At 41.1% G+C, this 24,165-nt stretch overlaps 1 protein-coding gene across 2 annotated transcripts; it reads right to left on the reverse strand.

Moving 5' to 3' along the window:
- Nucleotides 1-816: 816 nt before the first annotated feature.
- Nucleotides 817-23,941, reverse strand: F2RL1 (F2R like trypsin receptor 1). Of its 2 annotated transcripts, none has more exons than XM_043976270.1 (3): nt 23,816-23,941; nt 18,424-18,648; nt 817-2,261 (listed from the first exon to the last, which is right to left on the reverse strand). In XM_043976270.1, the coding sequence occupies exons 2-3, from the start codon at nt 18,521-18,523 to the stop codon at nt 1,147-1,149; spliced, it is 1,215 nt and encodes a 404-aa protein (XP_043832205.1). In that variant the 5' UTR covers nt 18,524-18,648; nt 23,816-23,941; the 3' UTR covers nt 817-1,146. The 2 variants fall into 2 exon arrangements, with proteins under 2 accessions (XP_043832205.1, XP_043832204.1); XM_043976269.1 differs by lacking the exon at nt 23,816-23,941 and adding an exon at nt 18,742-18,878.
- Between the last annotated feature and the right edge of the window lie 224 nt (nt 23,942-24,165).

Raw genomic sequence — 24,165 nt, forward strand, 5'->3', positions numbered from 1 at the left:
TAAGTGGCAAATGTGGTTCTTATTTACAAAAAAATAAACTTATTGGCCGGTATATTTGAAATTTGCATTAAAGTTAAGTAAAAATTATATTTTAATGCTATTTATAGGTTAAAATCATTATTGTATTTTTCTTTACAAGTAATAATGGTTAAAATCAAGGACCAATAAGAAGAGACACATGGAAATGAAAAACAGGGATGTGCTTGAACCAGCTTGTATGAGCTCACAAGAGCTGATAGTCAAATCTTCACTGTGAGCATTTACACCTTGAGATTGGCAAACACTACAAATTAGAGCTTGATTTATTATTTCGTTGATTGTCTAGACTTCAAAAAGTGATTGAGAAAATGTCAATAATACAGATGAAACTGAAAAGTGTATCATGGTTTCAGTGAGTCATTTGTTCAACATTTACCAGGGGACTCCTGGTCATACAGCATAGATTTAGAAGGGGAACATATAGCACAACCCCCCACCATTTACAGGTGAGAAATTTGAGGCCTAGAGAAATGAAATAATCTGCCTAGGGTTACACAGGGAGAAACAGATGGAAAAAGAATTTTAAGTTGGGTCTTCATATCATTGTCAGTCAAGGCAATTAAAAAGACACACTGGATTAGGAACCAGGAAATCTGAGTAGTCATCCTAGCTCTGCCATTGACTGCTGGGATGACCTTGTGAAGTCAGTCCCTTTCTTGAGGGTCTCATTTTTGGCATCTATAAAATGAGGGGGCTGGACTAGGTGATCCTTAAGATTGCTTGTTTGTTTGGGGTTTTTTTGGGGGGGGGGAAGGCAGGGCAATGATGGTTAAGTGACTTGTCCAGGATCACCCAGCTAGTAAGTCTCAAGTATTTGAGGCCAGATTTGAACTCAGGTCCATCTGAATCCAGGGTCGGTACTTTATCCACTGCGCCCCCTAGCTGCCCCCTTCAGTTGTTTATCCCATACCATGAAATGTCCATTTGAACTGAAAGTACTTGCTGTATATAGGAACACTTAGAAACACTGGGTATGGGGCTCCATCTGAGCCACAGTACAATCTCCACTGATTAAGAATGCAGAATGTGATGGGAAAATGCTTTGTGAAATGTGTAATAGGCTCTAAGTCCTACAATGATATTCTATCTGATGATATGAAAAGCATATCAGTAAGAGGCCTTAACACTGGTGGAACTAGATGAGTAAGAGCTGGATTTCCGAGATAATTTCTTGGAAGTGAGGGACACTTGCATTCTCTTCACAGTCCGAACACTTCGACAAAGAAGGGCATTCTTCGCATGATCCCTAAAATCTTGAGAAACAAAGTAATAGACAAAGGGATCAATACAGCTGTTAAGGGTTGAGAGGCAGAGCGCTACCATGTACAGAGCATAGACATGGCTCTGGCTTCTGGTTCTAATCAGGAAATAATGCACCACGAGCAAAATGTTACTGGGTGTGAAACAGATCAGGTACATGGCCAGTACAGTGATAATGAGTTTGATGGCTCTCCTCCTCTTCCTTCCAGAATCATCCATAGCAGAAGAATGGAGTGTCCGGATCATGAGGACATAGGCAGAGGCTGTGAGACAAGCTGGGAACAGGAAGACACCGATGGCCAGAGAGAGGAAATAATTGAACATATCTCCCGCCAGCACGTTTGCAGGCAAAACATCATGGCACGTTGTGATGTTAAGGGCCGGAATATAGACAGTTTGCTTCACAACATACAGGGGAATGGTTACCAGTAGAATCAGCAGCCATATTCCAATGGAAACCCCTATGGCAATGTTAGACAGCTTCCTAGAGTGCACAATGGGATTCACAATAACCCAGTACCTCTGTACACTGAGGCAAGTCATGAAGAGAATGGAACAGTACATGTTGCCGTAGAAAAAACCAATCAACACCTTGCACAAACCTTCCCCATAAGTCCAGTTGTTGCCATTTATATGATAGGCGATCTTCAAGGGAAACCAGATGACGGATAAGAGATCTGCTAAGGCTAAGTTAGCCATGTAAATCACAGCAGGGTGTTTCTTTTGTGTTCGGAAAAGGAAGACCCACAGAGCCATGCCATTGCTTGGCAAGCCAATAATAAATACAATTATGTAGACAGTTGGGAGGAAGACTGTAGTCAGTCCTCCAGTGAGAATTTCAGCAGAAAATGGATCCACAAAGAATCCTGACTCCTTTGAAACTTCTCCATTCCCCTTGGATGAGGTATTTGCTGAGGGGATCTTATGACCAATAAGACTTCTCCCCTTGGTTTTGTTGCCTCCTGAATAAGAAAGAGAAGACAGATAAGGATCAGTTTAAGAGAAAAACACTAATTTAGAAGTTTCAGATGGTGGATTCAACTTGAACCACTTGAAATCACATGGTAAAAAGGTTGGGGGGGTGGAAATGCAATGCCAACTTTCGAGAATTTCATAAATTTCATAAAATTTCATGACATCATGTTAATCCATTTGTCCCTTTCCTACTCACTAATGCCCAATGTTCCCATTATTCTACTATTTTCTTTGTATCCCCCAAGTTTAGCACCTGGCCTGCCACATAGAAGGCACTTAATAAATGCTTATTGGTGACTGACTGACACATGTTTCTAGTTAGTAAGATTTAATGTTCAAATGCTAGGTGAATTAATAGGGACTGGTTTTTACCTATTTCTTTTTCTTCCTTTTTTTTTTTTGTGGGGCAATGAGGGTTAAGTGACTTGCCTAGGATCAAACAGCTTTAAGTGTCAAGTGTCTGAAGCCGGATTTGAACTCAGGTCCTCCTGAATCCAGGGCCAGTGCTTTATCCACTGTGCCACCTAGCTGCCCCTATTTCTTCTTTTTAAAAATCATATTATTTAGCACTGAAAAATCTAACACTAGTTTTTAAATTTTTAATCCCACTGGGACGATCTATCCAGGATTGTCAATCCAAGGCCATGTTCAAGATCTGATTCCTCCAATCAACTTCTTCCTTTATAGAAGTCCCGAGGAATGGAGTAGCATCTTGCACTCCTGGGGAAATCCCTTCCTATCTACGGACAAATAGTAATAACAACTCACTTCATATTGTGCTATGGAGATTACAAACTGCTTTTCTCAAAACCATATTATTAGGTGGATGATGCAAGCTCTCATTCCCATTTCGTAGATAAGAAAACTAAGGCCCAGCAAAGGTAAGGGACCCCCCACACACACACCTGATAACATGGCTGGTGTCACAATAAGGATTCCAGCCAAAGTCTCTTGACTAAAGAGTATAATGCTCATTCTTTTCTACCATGTTGCCTCTCAACAACCAGCAAGGACCTCATCTGCAAAATTAAGCCTTCTGCCTAGATTTCTCCAAGGTATCTTCTAATTTTTACTATCTATGATCCATAATCACCTTTCCACTGTTCTGGTGCCCTCAAAAGCAGACACAGGAGGAAGGGTCATAGAGTGAGAGCTGAGAATGACCTCAAAGATCACCTAGTCTGAACTCATTCTACAGATGACAATTAACCCAGACAATTAACACGATTTGTCCAAGGTCACCAAGATAGAAAAACACAGAGCTAGAATCTGAATACTGGTTGTTGTACTCCACATCTAGAAGTACTTCCCAGAATCCTCTCCACAAGGCTTTATTGTATTGTTTACCCAAGACCATCAAAACAGGAGGATCTTTACCTGCCCATGAACTATAAATTTGTAATATGAGCCATTGCTAGAAAACTAAAGGCTAAAAAATGATTAGGCATGCCTGCTTTATGGTGGATAACCTACAAATTGCCTATTTTCTGACAAACTTTAAAGTCTCTTCCCCTCACCTACTTATCTATCCCAACCCCAATGCATGTTTTCTATTTTTGAAAGTGGAAGGAGACACAGAAAAGACATTTCTCTCCTCTTAAAATCAATATACTTAACCATTTGTGATGGAAAAAGAAAGAGAAAATTTCAGCATACAAGGGAGACATTATTTTAATTAGAAAGTACAAGAAAGTCACCACATGTCCTAGAGCAGTGTCTCATAACTTGTGGTCCATGCGCCTGGTTTTAAAAATATATTTTTGTGTTTAATGTGATTGTACATATATAACCTATATCAGATTGCTTTCTGTCTTGGCGGGGAGGAGGGAAGGGAGAGAGGGAGAAAATTTTGGAACTAAAAATCTTATGAAAACATGTTGAAAACTATCTTTACCTGTAAGTGGAAAATAATAAAATACTTTTATGATTTAAAAATATATATATTTGACAACTGTATCTTAATATAATTGGTTTCCTTTGTGATCCTATGTATTCTATTTTATGCATTTAAAATAGTATTCTAGGGGCAGCTAGGTGGCGCAGTGGATAGAGTACCAGCCCTGGAGTCAGGAGGACCTGAGTTCAAATCCAGCCTCAGACACTTAACACTTACTAGCTGTGTGACCCTGGGCAAGTCACTTAACCCCAATTGCCTCACTAAAAAAAAAAATAAATAAAAAAAAATAGTATTCTTAGAAGGTTCGTAGGTTTCACCACGTTGCCAAAGGGGTTAATGATACCGAAATGGTAAAGAATCCCTGTTCTAGAGCATTGTTTCTGAGGCCAAACAATTTTACAAACAAATAAAATATTTAAACTTCCTAACAATCTGCTCTGCCCTATGTCAGTGTGAGCAAGCACTGACCACATTGTTCATGGCTAGAGACTGGGGGTGGGGGTGGGGAGGTGGGGGATGGGAGCATGAAACCAAGGAGATTGGAGGAGGCAGCAGGAAATAAGGAGGAGGAGAAAGTAGCCTCAGCTGAAATGTACAGGTTTTAAAAAGTGAAGACGTTTGGTAGTAAAAAAGTTTATAGACCAATAAAAAAGACTGATGTAGAAATCCACAATGACTGCATTGTTCCATCCATTATGCGTACTGAACCTCCCCTTAGTCCTCTCACAAGCTTATCCAATAATTCAACTTTCTTGCTTAAAAGTATCACTTTTTCCCCCTTTTAGCTCCTCATCTACTCAGTACAAACTATGATTTACTATTTTTTAAGGTGTCATGTTTAAAGGCATTGATGCATGAAGAAGACTGAAATACTGAAGTGCAATGAAGGGACACAGTAATGATTACAAGATTAAAACCCCCTCACTGTCTGTGAAGAAAGAGTCCCGAGGCTGGCCAACCTAGCAAAACAGCAAGAACCTTACAGAATTCGACAATGTTAGAGGTGGGAGGGACCTTAGATCTATCAAGCTAGGCCACCCCCTAATTTTATATCTGAGAAAAGGGAGGTTGAGAGGTATACAAATTTGCCCAAGTATATTACATATACATTGGGTATATTACATTCTCAGTTCTATTTATATTGCTCTGCACCAATTCACACAATACACAAATATTTCTATGAATTCTTCCTATTCTTCACACAGCTAAAGTCAGCAATAGAACCCAAGTTTCTTTCTTCAGTCTACCACTTAAGCAGCAAAGATATCCTGCACTAAGTCTCTAAGAACAGACAGAGCAGTTTGTGGATTATACTTCTTTTGTGACCTTCACGAGTACTTAGCAAAATTTTAGCAGTTCCTCAAGAATTCTCTGCTGATTTAATTATCAGTAATTTATGTCCACAGAGCAGAACTTTAGTGTAGGCAATAGAAAAACCTGAGATAATCTGGTACCCTGAATCCCTACCTACCTCTGTGGTCTGTCTTTTAGAAATAGACTAACAGCTCCAGGGATAGTGCCAGATAAAGCACAATTGAAAATCTGCAAATCTATAAACCTGTCAAAAGAAGATAACCTGAGCAAAGAACTGGAAACAAAGCGGGTGCCCGTCAGTTAGTGAATGGCTGACAAATTGTGGCACATAAATGTCATAGAATATAATTATCTCAGAAGAAATGGCAAATATGAGAGATTCAGAGAAACACAGGACAACAGTGTGAGTAGAGTAGGAGTAAGCAAACAGAACCATGAAAACAACAAACACTATGATAATGTAAATGACAAGAATGATGAAACAAAGCCTAACACTGTGTAATGATGTAGAGTAATCTTGACCCCAGAGTAGAGATGAGAAAATGCACCATCCTTCTCTCTTCTACAGTGAGCCCACAATGGTCAGTGTCAGATGGTTTTGTTTGTTTTTCTGTATGTCTACTTGGGGTGGAGGGAAGTGTATGGACAAACAGAAGGTCTGGATAAATTAAAAAACAAAACAAAACAGACTGCCTAGTTGGAAAACACTTTTTTGTATATACTTCTCACAACTGCCTTTGAGACAGTGAGCTTCATGAGGAAAGGGACATAACCCTTATTTGATAATAATAGTTTACATTGTCTAGGCTTTTAAATTTTCCTTAGAATCCTCCCTGTGGGGATTAATCTTTGTTGAATCACAATGAAACAAACATGCATTCTAGGGTCACTTAAAGATATATCACATATCATGGAAATGGTCCATGACAGATTTCCCAAATAGAAAATACAAGTACACTTAACTCACTTCAAAATATAAATGACAGAGCATTACCAGTCTAACCAGTATTCAAACCACTTTCTTCCTATTGTATACTTTTACATTTACTTAAATAAGTCCATTTATTTTCAAAAATATTAAACACCTGAAGGGTCTAGAGGATACAAAGTAAAAATGAAATAGTTCCTCTTCTCAAGAAACTTACATCCTGTGGTAAAAAAATATGAAAGTTTTTTAACAGTCGGTTAGGATAACTGAAAGACTCCAGTTTTTTTTTTAAGGACCACCCTTTCGGGGAGGAGACCAATGGCATGAGCTAGCAAGCCAGTCCGTCTGCTGCGCATGTCAGACTGCCTGCTAGCACTCCACTTCCGGGGTGCAAGCTTAAAAGGCAAGGAGAGAACGGAAGTGGGGCCTTTTTTTTCCTGCTCCGCTGGTCTCCTGACTGCGCTGCACAGGCTGATTGCTGACGAGAGTTCGACTGGGTCCGGCTCGCTGTTAGCAGCAGCACGCACTTGACACGGTCTCTCTCTCTTCCCAAAGGTGGCCTTCAGCTTTTGGTGAGTTTTATACGGAATATAGACTAAGCCTAGACTAAAGACGATTTGTATTGTGTTTCTACTTTCCTATCCTTCTAATCAACATTACCTTGTGACTACCATACAATAAAAGCTCTAACTAGAAAACCAGAAGCTTCTTCCATTTACTAGTCTGGGAGATAAATTAAGGGAAAGGTTAAGTAGGGGAGATTTATGATCTAATATCCAATTTTAATGCCACAATCCTATTGAAATAGATAGATAGATAGATAGATAGATAGATAGATAGATGTGTGTGTGTGAGAGAGAGAGAACAACTTTTGCTGAATGCTATATAAGTTTTCAGCTCTCAGATACCCTGCTCGTATTTGATTAAAAAAAAAAGTATTAGGCTTCTGGGGGCAGCTAGGTGGTGCAGTAGATGAAGCACCAGCCCTGGATTCAGGAGGACCTAAGTTCAAATCCAGCCTCAGACACTTGACACTCCCCCCCCCCAAAGTATTAGGCTTCCTTCACAACATGACTAATATGGAAATATGTTTTACATGTCTGTACCTATGTAACCTATATAAAATTGTTTACATCTTAGGGAAGGGGGAGGGAAAGAAACTTTGGAACTCAAAATTTTATGAAAAATGAATGTTAAAAAATGTCTTTACATATAACTGGAAAAATAAAATACTATTTTAAACAAGGAAACAAAGACTAAAGCAATAAAAAAAAGTATTCACAAAATGTTCACCAAAATGCATTTTGAAATGGAAAGGTTACTATGAACTGATGTCAAGCACAATGAATGATACAATGTCAATGAAAACATTAAAAATATGAAAACTTTGAATAACAGAAAAAGAAATAAAGGTCCTGGAGAAGAGAAAAAAGGAACCACATTGTTTCTTTCATATCAAAAATGTAAGGGACAGAATATATACTGTCAGACAAGGATTCAATACCTGATGATTTTGCTTGTTTTCTTTCTCCCAAAGGCTCAGTATAGGAATTGGAGACTGGAAATGACTGGGATGTAAAGCTATTTTAAAGGCATTTAAAAAAATTGTTTTAAAAAGAAAACACACATTCTAATGGGATGACCCTTAGAGATGCTTTTTTAATTGGAAGAAGGCTATTAGTCAAAGTCTCTAAGCAGAGAGAATACAGGAAAATGACATTCTTGTTTTCCTTAGCTCCATGGAGACTTGGTTTTGGAAAATAAAGAGCTTTGAATAGTGAAAACGTTACACAGAACAAGGGCGGTGAATGCTTGAAGGCAACTGTACTTTTGGCCTCATGAAGGGCCTTAGATATGGAACATGGGGCGGGGGGAGGGGAGTAACCATAGCTGACCAAAGAAAGGGGAGCAGCATCTTTTAAAAGTCCAGTTTCTACTTTTTAAACACCAGATCTCAGAAGATTATAAATAACTGGGCTAAAAGCAAAACCATAAGAAGTTTTTGAGGGGTATTGGGGGAGCAATTAGGCAGTATAGAATAAGAGCCATTAGACTGATCCTGTCTTTGGATCCAGTGATCTCAAGATTAAATGCCCATTTCTAAGGATTTTATTAAGAGGGGTTCCTCCACCTTAAAAAATCCAATCGATACAAAAATAATCATAATAAAATTTTTTTTAATAGCAAAACCAAAAATTAATCACAAACCAAAAAATTCAAAGTAGTCTGTTTAACAATTGAGGAAGAGTTAAGTGAATTGTGGTTTGCCAACACAAGGACAACTAAGTTAATGTCTATAATAGGCTAACTCATCTCTACTTCCTCATCTCTTATTCATTCACTCACTTCTCAACCCTCTGCAATCTGGATTCTGACATCATTCAACCCTACTCTTTCCAAGGTCAACTAATATCTTAATTGTTAAATCAGTGAACTTTTCCCTCAGCCCTCATCCTTCTTGACCTCCCTGAGGCATCTGACACTGCTGAACATGCTTTCTCTCAGGTACTTCCCCCTTCTCTTGGTTTTCATGATTCAGCTGAAGTACTCTCTCTTGGACTATTTCCCAAGTCACAGGCAAGCTGGATCCCCAGAGAGTGACTCACTACTCTCTTTAGGGGTTTCAGGGTCAGGGTTAGTTTTTAATACTATTTCTCATGAGTCCACTGATTTTCAAATAGCCAGCCATAGTAATGAAGTAATAGAAATGGCTAATTTACTGAGATAGCATAATATGACCAACAGGCATAAAAACATCCTTCAAAAAGTCTGGAACATAAGACAATATAGTCTCCACAAGTCAAGGGGAAAGTGGGCTCAAGCTTAGAGATTGTGTGTACAAAGTGGTAACCCTCTGCTCCTGGTTACTGGTAGTCTTATTTTTCTTTTGTGGTATCTACATGAGGTTCTCCTGAAGTCCTCTGCTGGATTCCAACAGGCAGCCTGGTAAAGTGATGAGGCTGCCTGTCCTTGGTATTTCTAATGCGTCTCCCTCTAGTGACTCTCAGTTCCCGGTACAGATACTTGTTATTATTATTATTTTTGGTGAGGCAATTGGGGTTAAGTGACTTGCCCAGGGTCACACAGCTATTAAGTGTCAAGGGTCTGAGGTCGGATTTGAACTCAGGTTCTCCTGACTCTAGGGCCGGTGCTCTATCCACTGCACCACCTAGCTGCGCCCAGTACAGATACTTGTAATAACCACTGCTGTTGCTACTTATTTCTCTTGTGCAGGCACCATCATCTTTTCAGTCCCAGATGTCCACAATCTGGGAGTCATGCCTGCCTTTTTGCTCTCCCTTGCCCCTTGCTCCCTTGCTCTCCCTTACTCATATCCAATCAACTAGTTGCTAAGTCTTACGGAGGTAGAATCGATATTTCTGGCAACCATACCCTTCTGTCCACTTACACCATAATCCCTCCAGTGCAATTGATCATCATCTCTTCCATTGTCTATTACAATAGCCTCCTCATTGGTCCTAAAGCCTCCAGTCTCTCCCCTGTCCAATCTATCTTCTACAGTTACCAAAATTATATTTCTAAAGCAAAGGTTTACATTGTGTCCTTCCTCAAAAGCTCCATAAAATACAACATCCTGTTTTGTATTTTCATTTGCATTTGCAATCCAGCCTTGCCCTCCAGCTCCTTGAAGATTATTACTCTTCACAATTTCCCTATTGCCAACAAACTGACTTATTTGCTGTTTTCCCAACAAGACATTCTCATCTCTCACCTATTGCACAGGCTGTCACCCATAGCTAGAATGCATTCCGTAGAATCCTGGCTTCCTTCACAGCTCAGAGGAAGTGCCATCATCTACAGGAGTCCTGTCCTGATCCTTCTGGCTACTAACACCCAGCCCCACCCTCATTTATATACATTTTGTACTTGCTTATATGTCTACATGTTGTTTCCCTAAATAGAATTTAAGCTTCTGGAAGGTAGAGATTGTTTTGTTTTCTTGTTGTATCCCTAGCACTGTGCCTGGCCTAGAGTAGGCCCTTAGTCGATTGTTGATTGATTCTTAGCATCCTCTCTTTTACTATATCTACTTCCTCTCTACTACTCTGTCACCCACAGGTTTGAAGCAATTCTTCTTTGTTCTTTGATTCAAGGATTGTCATGGACAAAAAAAAATAATGTCACCAAGTTGCCAGCCTTTGGGGGAGGAGTATGCTGAGTGGGCCTCTTCTGTGGAATTTATGGGAAAGTCACACAGAATGAGCTTGCCAGGATGAGTTTCAATAAGCACTACCAGAGGGAATAACCATATTAGGGATGTTCCAGAGCCATTTGAATATTGCATTGTAAAAACTTACAAATATAATGACAAAAGAATATGGGAAGACATTATCAAGCAATACAGGGCAAAGAAATTAGGATCAGGACACCACACAATCTATGACTATATATATATATATATATATATATATATATATATATTTGGGGGGACAGGGCAATGAGGGTTAAATGACTTGGCCAGGGTCACACAGCTAGTAAGTGTCAAGTGTCTGAGACCAGATTTGAACTTAGGTCCTCCTGAATCCAGGGCTGGTGCTTTATCTACTGCACCACCTAGCTGCCCCTACATATTTTTTTTTTTTAGTGAGGCAATTGGGGTTAAGTGACTTGCCCAGGGTCACACAGCTAGTAAGTGTTAAGTGTCTGAGGCCGGATTTGAACTCATGTACTCCTGACTCCAGGGCTGGTGCTCTATCCACTGCGCCACCTAGCCGCCCGCTTATATATTTTTTTAAAAGACTGTTTTATTCTAATTCAATTGTGTGCGAGAGAGTGTAATTCTTTTTTTTGGGGGGTGGGGTGGGGTGAGGCAATTGGGGTTAAGTGACTTGCCCAGGGTCACATAGCTAGTAAGTGTTCATCTAGCTGCCCCTGCCCCTATATTTTTAAAAATAGCAGCATCGGGGCAGCTAGATGGCGCAGTAGATAGAGCACCGGCCCTGGAGTCAGGAGTACCTGAGTTCAAGTCCGGCCTCAGACACTTAACACTTAACTAGCTGTGTGACCCTGGGCAAGTCACTTAACCCCAATTGCCTCACTAAAAAAAATAAATAAATAAATAAAAAATAGCAGCATCAAGATCTGATAAGGGGATGGAGGAAAGGGATTTAAGAGAGGCAAGGAAGGTCAAAATAATGTTTTCATAACTACTTTCTTCAAGTTTATGTGTACATGTGCTTTCAGAGTATAATTCTTTTAGAAAACAATCATTTTGAACTTATGATTTTACATGTGAATTCTATTCACTTGTTTGGTTTTGTTGAAACTGTTATTAAGTTCATAATAAAATTGTTGTTTTTAAAAATAAACACGGGGGCAGCTAGGTGGCGTAGTGGATAAAGCACTGGACCTGGATTCAGAAGGACCTGAGTTCAAATTTGGCCTCAGACACTTGACACTTACTAGCTGTGTGACCCTGGGCAAGTCACTTAACCCTCATTGCCCCCCAAAACAACAACACACAAACAAATAAATAAAATAAACGCAAAAGGAAGTACAGCTAGAACAGAAGTAAAGGAGATACCCGCTGGTAGCATTTGAAAAGAGGACATATTCCAACATATATTTTATATAGCCTCAATCCAAAGTACAGATTTATACAGCCACTATAAATGTTTTATCAGTCCCTGAATATAAATATGACAGAACTTGTATTTAAAAGATATCAATAATCAATAAATACTTACTCTAGGCACTGTGCTAATCTAGGCACTGTGTTAATCTAGGCACTGTGCTAAGCACTGGTGATACAAAAAAGAGGCAAAAGATAATCCCTGATCTTAAGGAGAAACAAATTATCTGCCTGAGTTTAGAGATCTGTTTTTAAGGTCAAAGGTCACCTAAATCCATTTTACCATATCTACTCTGAGATTTTTGGCTTATTCAGTATTTGTATTCCTGCAATCATAAAACCAAAAGCATTTGTACAGATTTGAACTTGTAGAGAGTTTCCCTGGATTCCTACAAACTACTTAAAGCGAAGGGATCCTTCATAAAATTATAAAATTATGACTGAAAGTGGTCTCAGATTTGAAATTCAAATTATGGGGGGAAATAATTAATAGCTTCATTTCTTTATTTCCTTTTGGAATCTTATTATAATAAATAGTACATGTTTGTTACAAAGGTTTTGCTTTTCCTTCCCTTTTGGTGAGAAAAAGAAATATTAATAATGGACTTTTTGAGGACATAGGGACTACCTCCCCCCACCCAAAAGCTTATCTCAGAAACTTTATTTATTTATTTTTTTGTTTTTTTGCAGGGCAATGAAGGTTAAGTGACTTGCCCAGGGTCACACAGCTGGTAAGGCCAGATTTGAACTCAGGTCCTCCTGAATCCAGGGTTGGTGCTTTATACACTGCACCATCTAGCTGCCCCCAGCTCAGAAACTTTAGCTAATTTCTTTTGGGACCAGCCCAGGAGCCCAGGGGTGGATCAATAGAAATAGAAATCAGACTAACTCAGTAAAATAGAGACTAAAACCACACCGGAAAGTGCCTTTGCCCTCGGGGGTGGGGGTGGGGGTGTGTCTGTCTTTAGACCAAGACCTCAGCAAGGTACAGCTCATTTTAATATGGACCACCCCCAAATCATGTCAACCAATGTAACTGAATGATGCTAGCCAATTAGCTTTGAGCAGGGTGTAAGAGCCACCTCTATCAAAGGAGGAACTGGGCTGAACTGCAGCAGGCTTGCCTTCTCTCTCACCCTGGGACCATAAGGTAGGAATTCTGAACTGTGCTTGGAGCCATGTGCTCTCTCTTAGACAATATGGAGCTGGGGGGTTTTTCGGCTTGTGTTAAATGTGGTCAATGCTCTCCTAGCATTTAATATGATTTAATAAATGCTTACTACCTAAATGGGTACAATAGCCATTAATTTATAAGTAACAATATCTTAGAAACCTCAGCCTAGCTCTCCAATAATCTGGGCAGAAAAGGGCTCGTTTCTCCAATATTTCACACAACACATTTTCAATTATTGGGGGTGGAAGAGATGAATGGGAGAGAAAATAGATTTTTGTGAATTTAAAAAAATTAATTAAAAATTGTTAAATTGTTTTAAAAGACATTAAACTGTCATGGAAGGTAGATGGTACAAGTATTGTCCTCATCACTTTGCAGATGAAGAAACTGAGGTTCTGAAAGTCTTGCCCATGGTCATACTGCTAATAAGTGTCAGAGGCTTAAGTCCTACAGTTTTTCTGTCATACTCCACTGTTAGTCAAGAAGCACCTATTACATAGGTCATAAGCCAGTCCCTATGCCAGGTACCAGGGAGACAAAAATTCTTATCAAAAAGAAAAAAGGAGTTATCTTTTTTAGATTACTCACAATTACATGGCACTTTAAGGCTAACGATTTCTTCAGAAGGACCCTGAGAGAGTGATAGCAAACTTTCATAACTGTTTTATTTGCAAGATCAAAAGCTTGATTACTACCTATTTATCCAATAATTGGGGGATGTCTAAATAAGTTATAGTATAATAATGTAATAAAATGCCATGGCACTGCAAAAATACTATGAGAAATAGAAGGAAATGGGAAAACATAAAAATTATACAAGTCAAGATAAGCAGCAATAGAACAAGATATACACTGACTACAACCATATAAAAAGAAAACAAAGGGGGCAGCTAGGTGGTGAAGTGGATAAAGCACCAGCCCTGGATTGAGAAGTACCTGAGTTCAAATCTGGCCTCAAACACTTGATACTTACTAGCTGTGTGACCCTGGGCAAGTCACTTAACCCTCATTGCCCCACAAAAAAACAAACAAAAAGAAAACAAAGCCATAGCAGTGGGGTAAGAAGGGAATACAGAAAATTATACTTTGTTGTTAGAGTTTATTAATTTGACTGTCTTGTTAAAATGTATGATACAATATAGGCTGGGTTTTATCTTTCCCTTTGTTTTGTACGTTTATTTTGTTTTTTTTTCCTTTGTTGATGGTTATTAAGCACATTATTTTAATTTCTATTTTCCACAATTATATGTAAAAACCATTTTAAACATTCATTGAAAACTGTTTTTGAGTTCCAAATTCTCTCCCTGCCTCTTTCACCTCCCCTCTCATTGAGAGGCAAGCAATTTGAAATAGGTTATACATGCGCAATTAAAAGCATGTTTTTTTAAAAATAATAATAATTGATAAATGTAAAATAAGCAATTCTCTAAAAAGAGGGATCTATCCTGAGAGGATCAGGTCCAGCAGTCAGTAGGCATTTATTCACTAAGTCCTTATTATGTGTCAGGCAATGAAATAAAGGAGGGGGGGGGTAACGAAGAAAGGCAAAGAAAGCCTTGGCTTGCTAATACTAATGGAAGAGAAAACTTGTAAATAGGGATGAGCAGGATTACTACAGTGGGTGGAAAGCAGTCCCAGAGAGGAAGCAGCCTAGGGGGATGAATTGTGTCCCAGGAAAACTTTCCACAGAAAGTGACATTTGGCTTAAGACTTAAAGAAAGCCAGGGAAGGGAGTTTCATTGTTAATGACAAGTGAGGTAGGGAATTTTCTATATACATCGTGAAAGTAGAGAGGCCAGTCATTGAGAGAGGGGAGGATCAGCCCATCTCTGCAGCTAACTACCTGGGGCAAGTCACATTATCTGTGAGCCAAAGTTATTTGAGTTCTGTAAAATTCTAAGATGATCTTGAAGGTAGTACCCTAGAGCCCTAAACCTCTCTCAATCACAATTTTCTTATCTGCAAAATAGGGATAACAATATTTTTGTGTCAATTTATCAGTCTTTCTGAAGAAAGCATTTTGTAAACCTTAAAGTGTCAAAAATATGAGTTATCCAATACCTCATATAGACAGAGCCCTACCCCTTGTAAAAGCTTACTAAATGTTGGCCGAATGGAATGATTCTATACACATTGTTGGGAAAATGCCTTACGGAAAACAGTTAGTGGTAGTGAGTTGTACATAGTGCTTCTTTGTTTTGTTTTTTGTTCTGTTTTTTTTTTTTAGTGAGGCAATTGGGGTTAAGTGACTTGCCCAGGGTCACACAGCTAGTAAGTGTTAATTGTCTGAGGCCAGATTTAAACTCAGGTACTCCTGACTCCAGGGCCCGTGCTCTATCCACTGCACCACCTAGCTGCCCTGTACATAGTTCTTCTAACAAAACTGAGGACAAAGAAGAGTTGAGAAAACATGCACTGGAGGACAGCAACAGAAGAATGGATATACAGGATGGAGGGGGTAGATAGGGCAGACATTCAGAGATAGCTAATCCCACTCCTGTTCAGTCGTGTCTGATTCAGTGACCCTATTTGGGGGTTTTCTTGGCAGAATGGTTTATCATTTCCTTCTCCAGCTCATTTTACAGATGAGGAAACTGAGTCAAGCCCCAGGGTTTAGTGACATGTCCAAGGTCACACAGCTAGTTAGTGTCTGAGGCCAAAATTGAACTCAAGTCTTGCTGACTCCAGGCTTTATCCACCTACCTGTCTACCTAGTCCTACTATAAATCTTCATTTGTCCAAAAGCAGGGAACTCCAGTGTCAGAGAAAGGAACACGTAGATTGTTAGATGTCAGTCCTTTCAACTAAAACAGCCAACCTCATTTATTATAAATACAAAAATGCTACTTAACCACCTTTGAGAAAATGATTGCCTAGTTATGTGGGGAAAGAGCTGGGATATAATATTAAATAGCCTTAGTTAAACAATAACTTGGAGCTTTTCATGAAGCCCTTATTCTACTCCCTGACCCACCCTTTACCTGACAACACCCAGAGTTACTGGCGCAGTTGATCTGGGTGTCTTTCTATTCCCAGTGTCCAGCACAGTGCAAGCTACCTACAAAGAACCATCCTGTGTTTTCCATTTGTACAAAATTAACTCTTAAATATCTACATAGAACTGTAAGACTGTCAACTGATTGCACCTTTGGAAGAGAATGGCAAATCGGGAAATCACAGCTTCCCAAGGACTAAAACCAGATAAGCTAAATGCTATCACTCTATGCCAAATAGATTAGGTACATTTTGTTTATCTTGAGAAACAGACCCATGGCATACATATACATTTATTATCCAATTACCCAACATTTTCCTAACTGGAAATAAATAATTGACATAAATTCTTTCAATCTCATTCCACAGACTATGATCTCTCTCTCTCTCATTTTTAAAAAGAGACAACATAACATGCAAGAAATAAACGCCAGCCACTTTTGTACTCTTTTGTACCTATTTTCTTTTAAGATTGCATCCCCATTTAAATCACATTCATTCTCTCTCTCTCTCTCTCTCTCTCTCTCTCTCTCTCTCTCTCTCTCTCTCTCTCTCTCTCTCTCTGGTTTGCAGGGCAATGAGGGTTAAGTGACTTGCCCAGGGTCACACAGCTAGTAAGTGTCAAGTGTCTGAGGCCGGATTTGAACTCAGGCCCTCCTGAATGCAGCCACCCCCCACATTCACTCTCAGTCTAGATATCTCCCACCCCATCTTTGCTGGATCAGTCAGGGCTCATTTCACAATGGACATGTCATGTTTTTCTTCACATAGACAATGCACACAGGTCCAACGAGAACACCAAGAATGCTGGCAACAAAGGCTACCTCAGTGGTTCCTGTACTGTACTGTATTGTTCTGTCCTGTTTTACTTACACAGAAAGCAAGAGAGTCGAGTGCTATATGATCATGGCAGCTGGCACTTGTCCCCTTCTGTGTGACTATCATTAAAAAGGGCATTGCTGAGTTATGTGATAGCCAGAGGACACAGGAGAACAAAGGTCTGAAATTTTCCTGACATTCGAGTTGTCCTAAACATTGAGGCTAATCTCGGGTGACTGAAGAGGTAGAAAGGATCTGCTGTTTAAAAATGCCAAGGCACCGTTTGGGTACCAAAGCTTAGGACTCTTTAAGGAAGCCTAATAAAGACTTAACCGTAGCTTGCAGTTTCCTCAGCGGGGATGTTTAGGGACTGGGGAGATTTTGAGACAAAGAGTGTTGGAATAGAAAAATTAGGGCATTCAAAAGGCTCAAAGAGGGGAGTGAGTACGTAGGCAGCTAAGCTCCAGAGTCTGAGGAGTGTAACTTTACATCGCTGAGCAATAGACACCCCCAAGGGAACCAATCTGTGCAGCAGTTCTGTCTCAACGCTCCAGAGCCAGGCAATAGTCCCCAAACTATAGCACCCCACTCCCTCCCCCACCCCGGAGGATCCGCCAAAGGAAGTCACAAGGGTTTGTCAAAAGGTTATAATTACTTAATGTTTGCAAAATGATATAACCCCAAAGTCCAGCACAGCGGACAGCTATTCCACCCAGCGGAGGCTCAGGGAGCCCCCAGATGATTGCTCGGCTAGGTGGAAGCTAGAGTCGGATCAGCAAGAGAAATGAAGAGCAGTCCCCGAGTCACTTAGGTGTGGCAGATAAAGCACAGGATTTGAAACCAAAAGACTCGAGTTCAAATCCCCGGCTCTGCCGCTTCCCACCTGTGAGACCTTAAGCAAGTAATTTAACTTGTCTGACGCTGTTTCTTCATTAGTAAAGTGGGGTAGTGGGTGTCACACTAAATGACCTCTACAGTCCCTTTCCGTTTCGAATCGTACGATCTTCCTTTCTGCGTCTCAGACCTCCCGAGATGAGCAGAAGCATTGCCCATCATCTTACCACGGTGTTTCCAAGGCGTTCAGTCGACGGAGAGGGAACACTACCTCACTTACAAAAAAGCACTTTAGCCCAGTGCTTGGTACATAGCCGGCGCTATATAAATGCTTGCTCTCTCCCCCTTCCCCTTCCCCTTCCCCTTCTGCCAGCTGAGAATAAACTCCACCACTACAGAAGAGAAGGGGGAACTTGGTAAGGACCCAAGGCTTTCCAGATTCTTCCGGATCCCCGCCCAGCCAGCCCACCGAGTCCCAGGTTGACGCGGGGTCCGAAAACAACGCCATCGGGGCCCAGTTCCCTCCTTGGTGGCCCAGAGAGAAGACTCGCTTTGTTCCTAAGCCTGGAAAGATTTGCCCCTCCCGTAAATCTTACCTGGAGACAAGTGGCCAGAGGAGGAGGAGGAGGAAGAGTCGAGTGCAGCGGCTAGCAGGGCTGCGCACCCCAGCAACCACGCCGGGCCCCAGGCGCGCATCTTCTCGGGGCAGCCCAGGGACGGGTCCCGGGCCGGGACAGCCTCTGCTACGACCACCGGAGCTGCGGAGGTTCAGACCTGACCCTGCCGCCCTTGTTCTTCCTTCGACCACCGCTCCTGAGATCCTGGAAGACAGAAGGCAGTGCAAATTCCCGGCCAAGGCCAAATACGACCTTCTACTCAGGAGCGGATAAGTTTCACTGAAACTTGAGGCTCACCTGAGGGACGTCAGAGCCTGGGGCTTGGCCCCGCCTACTTCGAAAGTTGCAAGCCGAAGTCCCGTCCCCGTGGCCCGCCCACCTGTGGGTTGGAGCACGCCTTCAACCTGCTGAAAGTGGAGGAGTCCTCCTCTTCTCATTAGAGAAGGGACTGAGACTCTGCTCAAGCCAGTGAGATCACTGGGCAGGAATGTAAGCGGCTGTCTGGGTTGAAGGAAACTGGGAGATCATAGCAGTGCCAGGGCCATTAAAGTGTTTGTTCATTCCCTGAGAGTCAGGGTCCTTAAGAACAAAACGCCGAAACCGAATCCTAAAGCCAAGCCTGCCCCCCGAAAAGAAAACTAATGCCTATTCCAGAAGAAAAGCAATCGTGGAGGTGGGGAAAAGGCGTGGAGCGTTGCATAAACTGTCAGATCAGTGTATCTAGGTAGAAGTTTTACTAAACTGCTTTTTTTTTGGGGGGGGGGGGAGTGTCAATGAGGGTTAAGTGACTTCGGCAGGGCCACACAGCTAGTAAGTGCCAGATTTGAACTCAGGTCCTCCTGAATCCGGGGCCGGTGCTTTATTCACTGCGATATCTAGCTGCCCCCTGGTACTTTTATTTTTTAAATCCTTCTCTTAAGTGGGTTAGAGTAAGCCACATATTACCAGTACAATTTAGCAGAAAGAGATAGAAAGAGAAGTTAAGGGGCAGCTAGGTGGCACAGTGGATAAAGCACCGACCCTGGATGCAGGATGCACAGTTCTAGAGACTCCCCAAATTAACAGTCTCATTGACCTTGAGCTTTGACTCATCTCCAACTCTCACAAACTTCCTCTAGATTTACGTCTACCTTGATGTTTTCAAGGATCTGTCCCCAACGCCCAAAACAAATAGAAAAAAAAAACTGTGGCAAAAATAAGACAAAAGCAGCAGAAACGATTCCCTCCTCCACTCCTTCACTTAGGTCATCCACTGCATCTTGGGGCCATTGCCAGTCATCTTGACTTTTGTCTTGCCACTGGACTTTGATATCTCTGGATGAGAGAGGGAGGTTGAGGATTCTATGCAACTCTGTCTCTTTTAAATCCAATTCACGTGCAAGTCCAGACATCACTGGGTGAAGTCTGGTCCTCTTCTAGAATAAAGGCTGAAGAAGAACAACAATAGCAAAGGGGAAAAGGACTCAGAATTTTAAGGGCATCATGCAACTTTCTTTCCAAAGACATGCTATTCATAGGGATCTCAGACAAGTCTCCAGCACGTACTCACCTATTGCCATTTTGAGGTTTTTTTTTTCCCTGACTCATGCCTTGCGAGGGGCAACAAGTCTAGCTCTACCATCAACCCACATCCCCTCCCCCTAATCTGATAATTCTGGATGAGTTTTTATGACTCATATCATTGCTATGACATATTTCTCACTCTCTGTATTGTTCCAATGACCTATCATGAAAACTACCCCAAATGATTGGTTTAGGTTCTGGTAGAATTACTTATGAGCACTGTGTATAAATAGGGACCCTGATGAATTTATGATTCCTTAAAGACTCAAATCAACTTCCAGGCCTAATCCAGGAAATTTGTTCCCAGGGAGATATCAAAGTTTTTTGCTGGCTAAAATACAGAACCAAAGCTAGGGTTTGGGGTGAGGGGCATAGGGGAGGAAAGTTGCTGCTGACATAAAATAAAGACAGTAATATAGGACAGATGGATAGAAAACACTAATTACCTTGTTTCTGTTGCTTCTCTTTTGTTCTGGACGAAATTAATTTTCATTCTAAGCCAGAAAGGAGTTTGGAGATTTCTAATTCCTCGATGTTTTTTCATTACTTGTGTGTGTGTGTGTGTGTGTGTGTCTGGGGGGGGGTGGGCAATGAGGGTTAAGTGACTTGCCCATGGTCACACAACTAGTAAGTGTCAAGTGTCTGAGGGCAGATTTGAACTCAGGTCCTTCTGAATCCAGGACCAGTGCTTTATCCACTGAGCCACCTAGCTGCCCTGAGTTTGGGGATTTCTAAGCAAGCTTGGGACAAAGGACTGTGATCACTGTCTCAGATATAAAGGCAAAAAGAATCTTAGCTAGGGATACTATTCTAAGCTTATGGTGGTTTCGCTATGACTAAAGAGAGGTTATCCTGCTCTTATCTGGGAGACACTTTCTAGACATTTTACCCTAGAAGACTGAAGTTGGCTAGCAAGAGACCCTGAAGAGATTAGAAGCTGATAGCAGGGAGCAAAACTTAGTGTCAACACCAGTCAATCAATAAACATTTATTAAGCACCTACTATGTGCCAGGCACCATGCTAAGTGTATAATACCATAACCATCAGAAATCAAAGAAGCATGGGAAAGAAGCAGAAATGAAAAACCCTGTGGTTTTTTGTTTTTGTTTTTTGTGAGGCAATTGGGGTTAAGTGACTTGCCAAGGGTCACACAGCTAGTAAATGTTAAGTGTCTGAAGCCGGATTTGAACTCAGGTCCTCCCAACTCAACTCCAGGGCCGGTGCTCTATCCACTGTGCCACCTAGCTGCCCCAACCCTGTGGTTTTGCAGTAGAAATATGATTCCAGGTACAAGACAACAGAGAGTAGCACCCAGACAGGAGCAGAACCAGAGAGGACATTTCAGACACAATCTCAGAAGATATAAGCCTCCCTACAGCATAAGAAGTGTGAGCTACATGCCTTGCCATATGTGGATGTATCCCAGCCACATGTGTTCCCTGTGTGTGTGTGTGTGTCTTTCCAAGTTTTTATCCTGGCTGCATGTGCTCCCTTTGTTTGCACTTTCATCTTCAATCCCTTGTGTCTTCTTTTCCCACTGAGGGTGAGTATATTTGTGGGAGAGTGTACACAAGATTTATACAATTTTTCATCACTAGACTTTTAAAATCATATTATTTTATTAAATGACTTTGCTTTGAACTAACTGGGCCCTATGGCTGATTACTTGAATAAATACTTTTATGGTGGCTTGTGAGCTAGGCTTTTGATTGGATTCAGATCCACAGAATAGACCTCTTGAAGTTGAAGTTGTTTTTTTGGGAGTCTCTCATGCAAGATATGGAGTTCATATATTCCTTTTGATCAATCTAAGGACCCAATGTGCTCCATTTTTATCTAACTGTACTCTCACAATTTATTTTTGCTTGTTGTTAAAACCAAATGTTTCTTTCATTGAACATTTGTGTCTCTTTTCCCTTTTCAAGTCCAAGCTAGGTTAATATTTACAAAGAACAGATAAAATCATTTCATGTTTTTACTGCTCCCAGCTACTTCTAGGCTCTTAAAACCTGGTTTAGGTTGAGATTGTATTGAATTAATGCTCTGAAGTCCCTGTTCCCTCTAAATTTCTTTTGTTACAAGCAGTCAATAACTAGACATATAATATCACATGGAAGTATGTATTTATACACAAAAGGAAAATATATTTATGATAAAAATGTGAAGCAAAAAACAAGTAATAAAACTCAAATTGCACACCTTCTTACCATCAATTTCCCCAAATACAAGGTCCCCACATTATGATTAAGGGTGGTGAAGAGAAGGAAGTGTTTCATGACTCTAATGGGACAACTGAGGGACCAGAAAGGTGTGAAGATTTGCCCAATGGATGCATGCTAAAATATTGGTCATCAGAACTGGCATTGTCTTTTGTTTTTGTTTTTTGTTTGGTGAGGCAATTGGGGTTAAGTGATTTGCCCAGGGTCACACAGCTAGTGTCAAGTGTCTGAGGCCGGATTTGAACTCAGGTCCTCCTGACTCCGGGGCCAATGCTCTACCCACTGCACCACCTAGCTGCCCCTGGCATTGTCTTTTGACAATAGAATTGTGAAGTCTCAAAGCTAGCAAATCTCCACCATATCAGTGTACAAAAAGGTGAATGTGAAGCAAGAGAAAACCTCCATTATTAGAAGTAGGAATGAGACACGGCCCAGCAAAAGCTCTTTCCACAAGGTCTGGAGGAGTGGGGCCTTGAGTAGAGAAGACCTGAATTAAAATTCAGTTTTGGGGGCAGCTAGGTGGTGTAGTGGATAAAACACTGGCCCTGGATTCAGGAGGACCTGAGTTCAAATCCGGCTTCAGACACTTAACACTTACTACCTGTGTGACTCTGGGCAAGTCACTTAGCCCCAACTGCCTCACCAAAACAACAACAACAACTTTAAAATTCAGTTTTGGACACTTACTAGCTGTGTGACCTTGGACAAGTAACTTAACCTTTACCTCAATTTCCTCAGCTATATATAATAATAGCACCTGCCTTACAGGGTTGTTGTTAGGGTTAAATGACATAATGTTTGTAAAAAGTACTTAGCATAGTTCCTGGCATATATAAATGCTTATTCCCTTTCCCTTTCTTTTCCCCCTTCCCCACATGATCATTTCCCCTTTCTTGTTCTTTTCTTCCTTTTCAGCTTAAATCTTGTCCCCTTGGAAAGGACAGAATCTTACTGGGCTGTCAAAGCACAACGGTCTCAGAATTCAGTGTCTCTCATGAGGGTGAGGGAGGCAGGGGAAGCTTCAGTATCTGAAACTACAGTATAAAGAATTAGGGAAGCATCTTTTGATAGCCATTTCTTAACCAATGACTTCCTCTTTCCTTCTTTTCAAAAAACTCCCCTCTCAGAGATGTCTCCATGTTGCTTGTCTACGCACAGCCCCGTGCAACAGGACATTCAGGACCCTCTCCCCAGTGAGTCTTTCTAGTCCCAAAGCATTGTGTGAATGTAGTGTTCCAAAGAGATTCTAGGTGTCCCCTTATATATACAAAACCATAGGGGGCAGCTAGGTGGTGCAGTGGATAAAGCATGGGCCCTGGATTCAGGAGGACCTGAGTTCAAATATGGCCTCAGACACTTGACACTTACTAGCTGTGTGACCCTGGGCAAGTCACTTAACCCCTATTGCCCTGCAAAAACAAACAAAAAAACAGTACAGAAAATTAGGGTGTTTGTTAAACAATTAACTGGCAAATCCAAGTGCCTGCTATAAGACTTTCTCACAAATTAATGGAGTTGGAAGGAGCCCAAGAAACCATCTAGTCCTATACAGCCCCTTTTCAACATACCACAAAAGTGATCATCCTACCTTTGCTTGATGACTGCCAGGGGGTGGAAACCTATTGTTGTTGGTTGTTGTTGGTGGTGGTTGTTATAGAATAGGGTCTCCCAATTTTGCCCAGTTTGGAAGGTTAGTAGCCACTCTGGACTATAGTCCAGAACCCCTGAACTCAAGAGATCCACCAGCCTCAGCCTCCCTTTTGTAGCAGGGATTATAGCTGTGTCCCACCTTGCCAGGCACCAATTATCCACTGAGGAAGCCTATTCTTCTTTTACAGAGCTGTTATTGTTACCAAGTATTTATTTATATCGAGCTTAAATCTGCCCCTTTGCATTGTCCAGCCATTCCTCTAATTGTACCTTTTGGGGCCAAGAAAA

Source organism: Dromiciops gliroides, chromosome 1, assembly GCF_019393635.1.
Source record: "Dromiciops gliroides isolate mDroGli1 chromosome 1, mDroGli1.pri, whole genome shotgun sequence".
In the NCBI taxonomy this organism is placed as follows: domain Eukaryota; kingdom Metazoa; phylum Chordata; class Mammalia; order Microbiotheria; family Microbiotheriidae; genus Dromiciops; species Dromiciops gliroides.

Coding starts and splice junctions, on each gene's coding strand:
- F2RL1 (XM_043976270.1), bottom strand. CDS start 18,523: ATGCGCGCCTGGGGCCCGGCGTGGTTGCTGGGGTGCGCAGCCCTGCTA. Junction 2,262..18,423: donor CTCTGGCCACTTGTCTCCAG/GTAAGATTTACG, acceptor TTTCTTATTCAG/GAGGCAACAAAACCAAGGGG.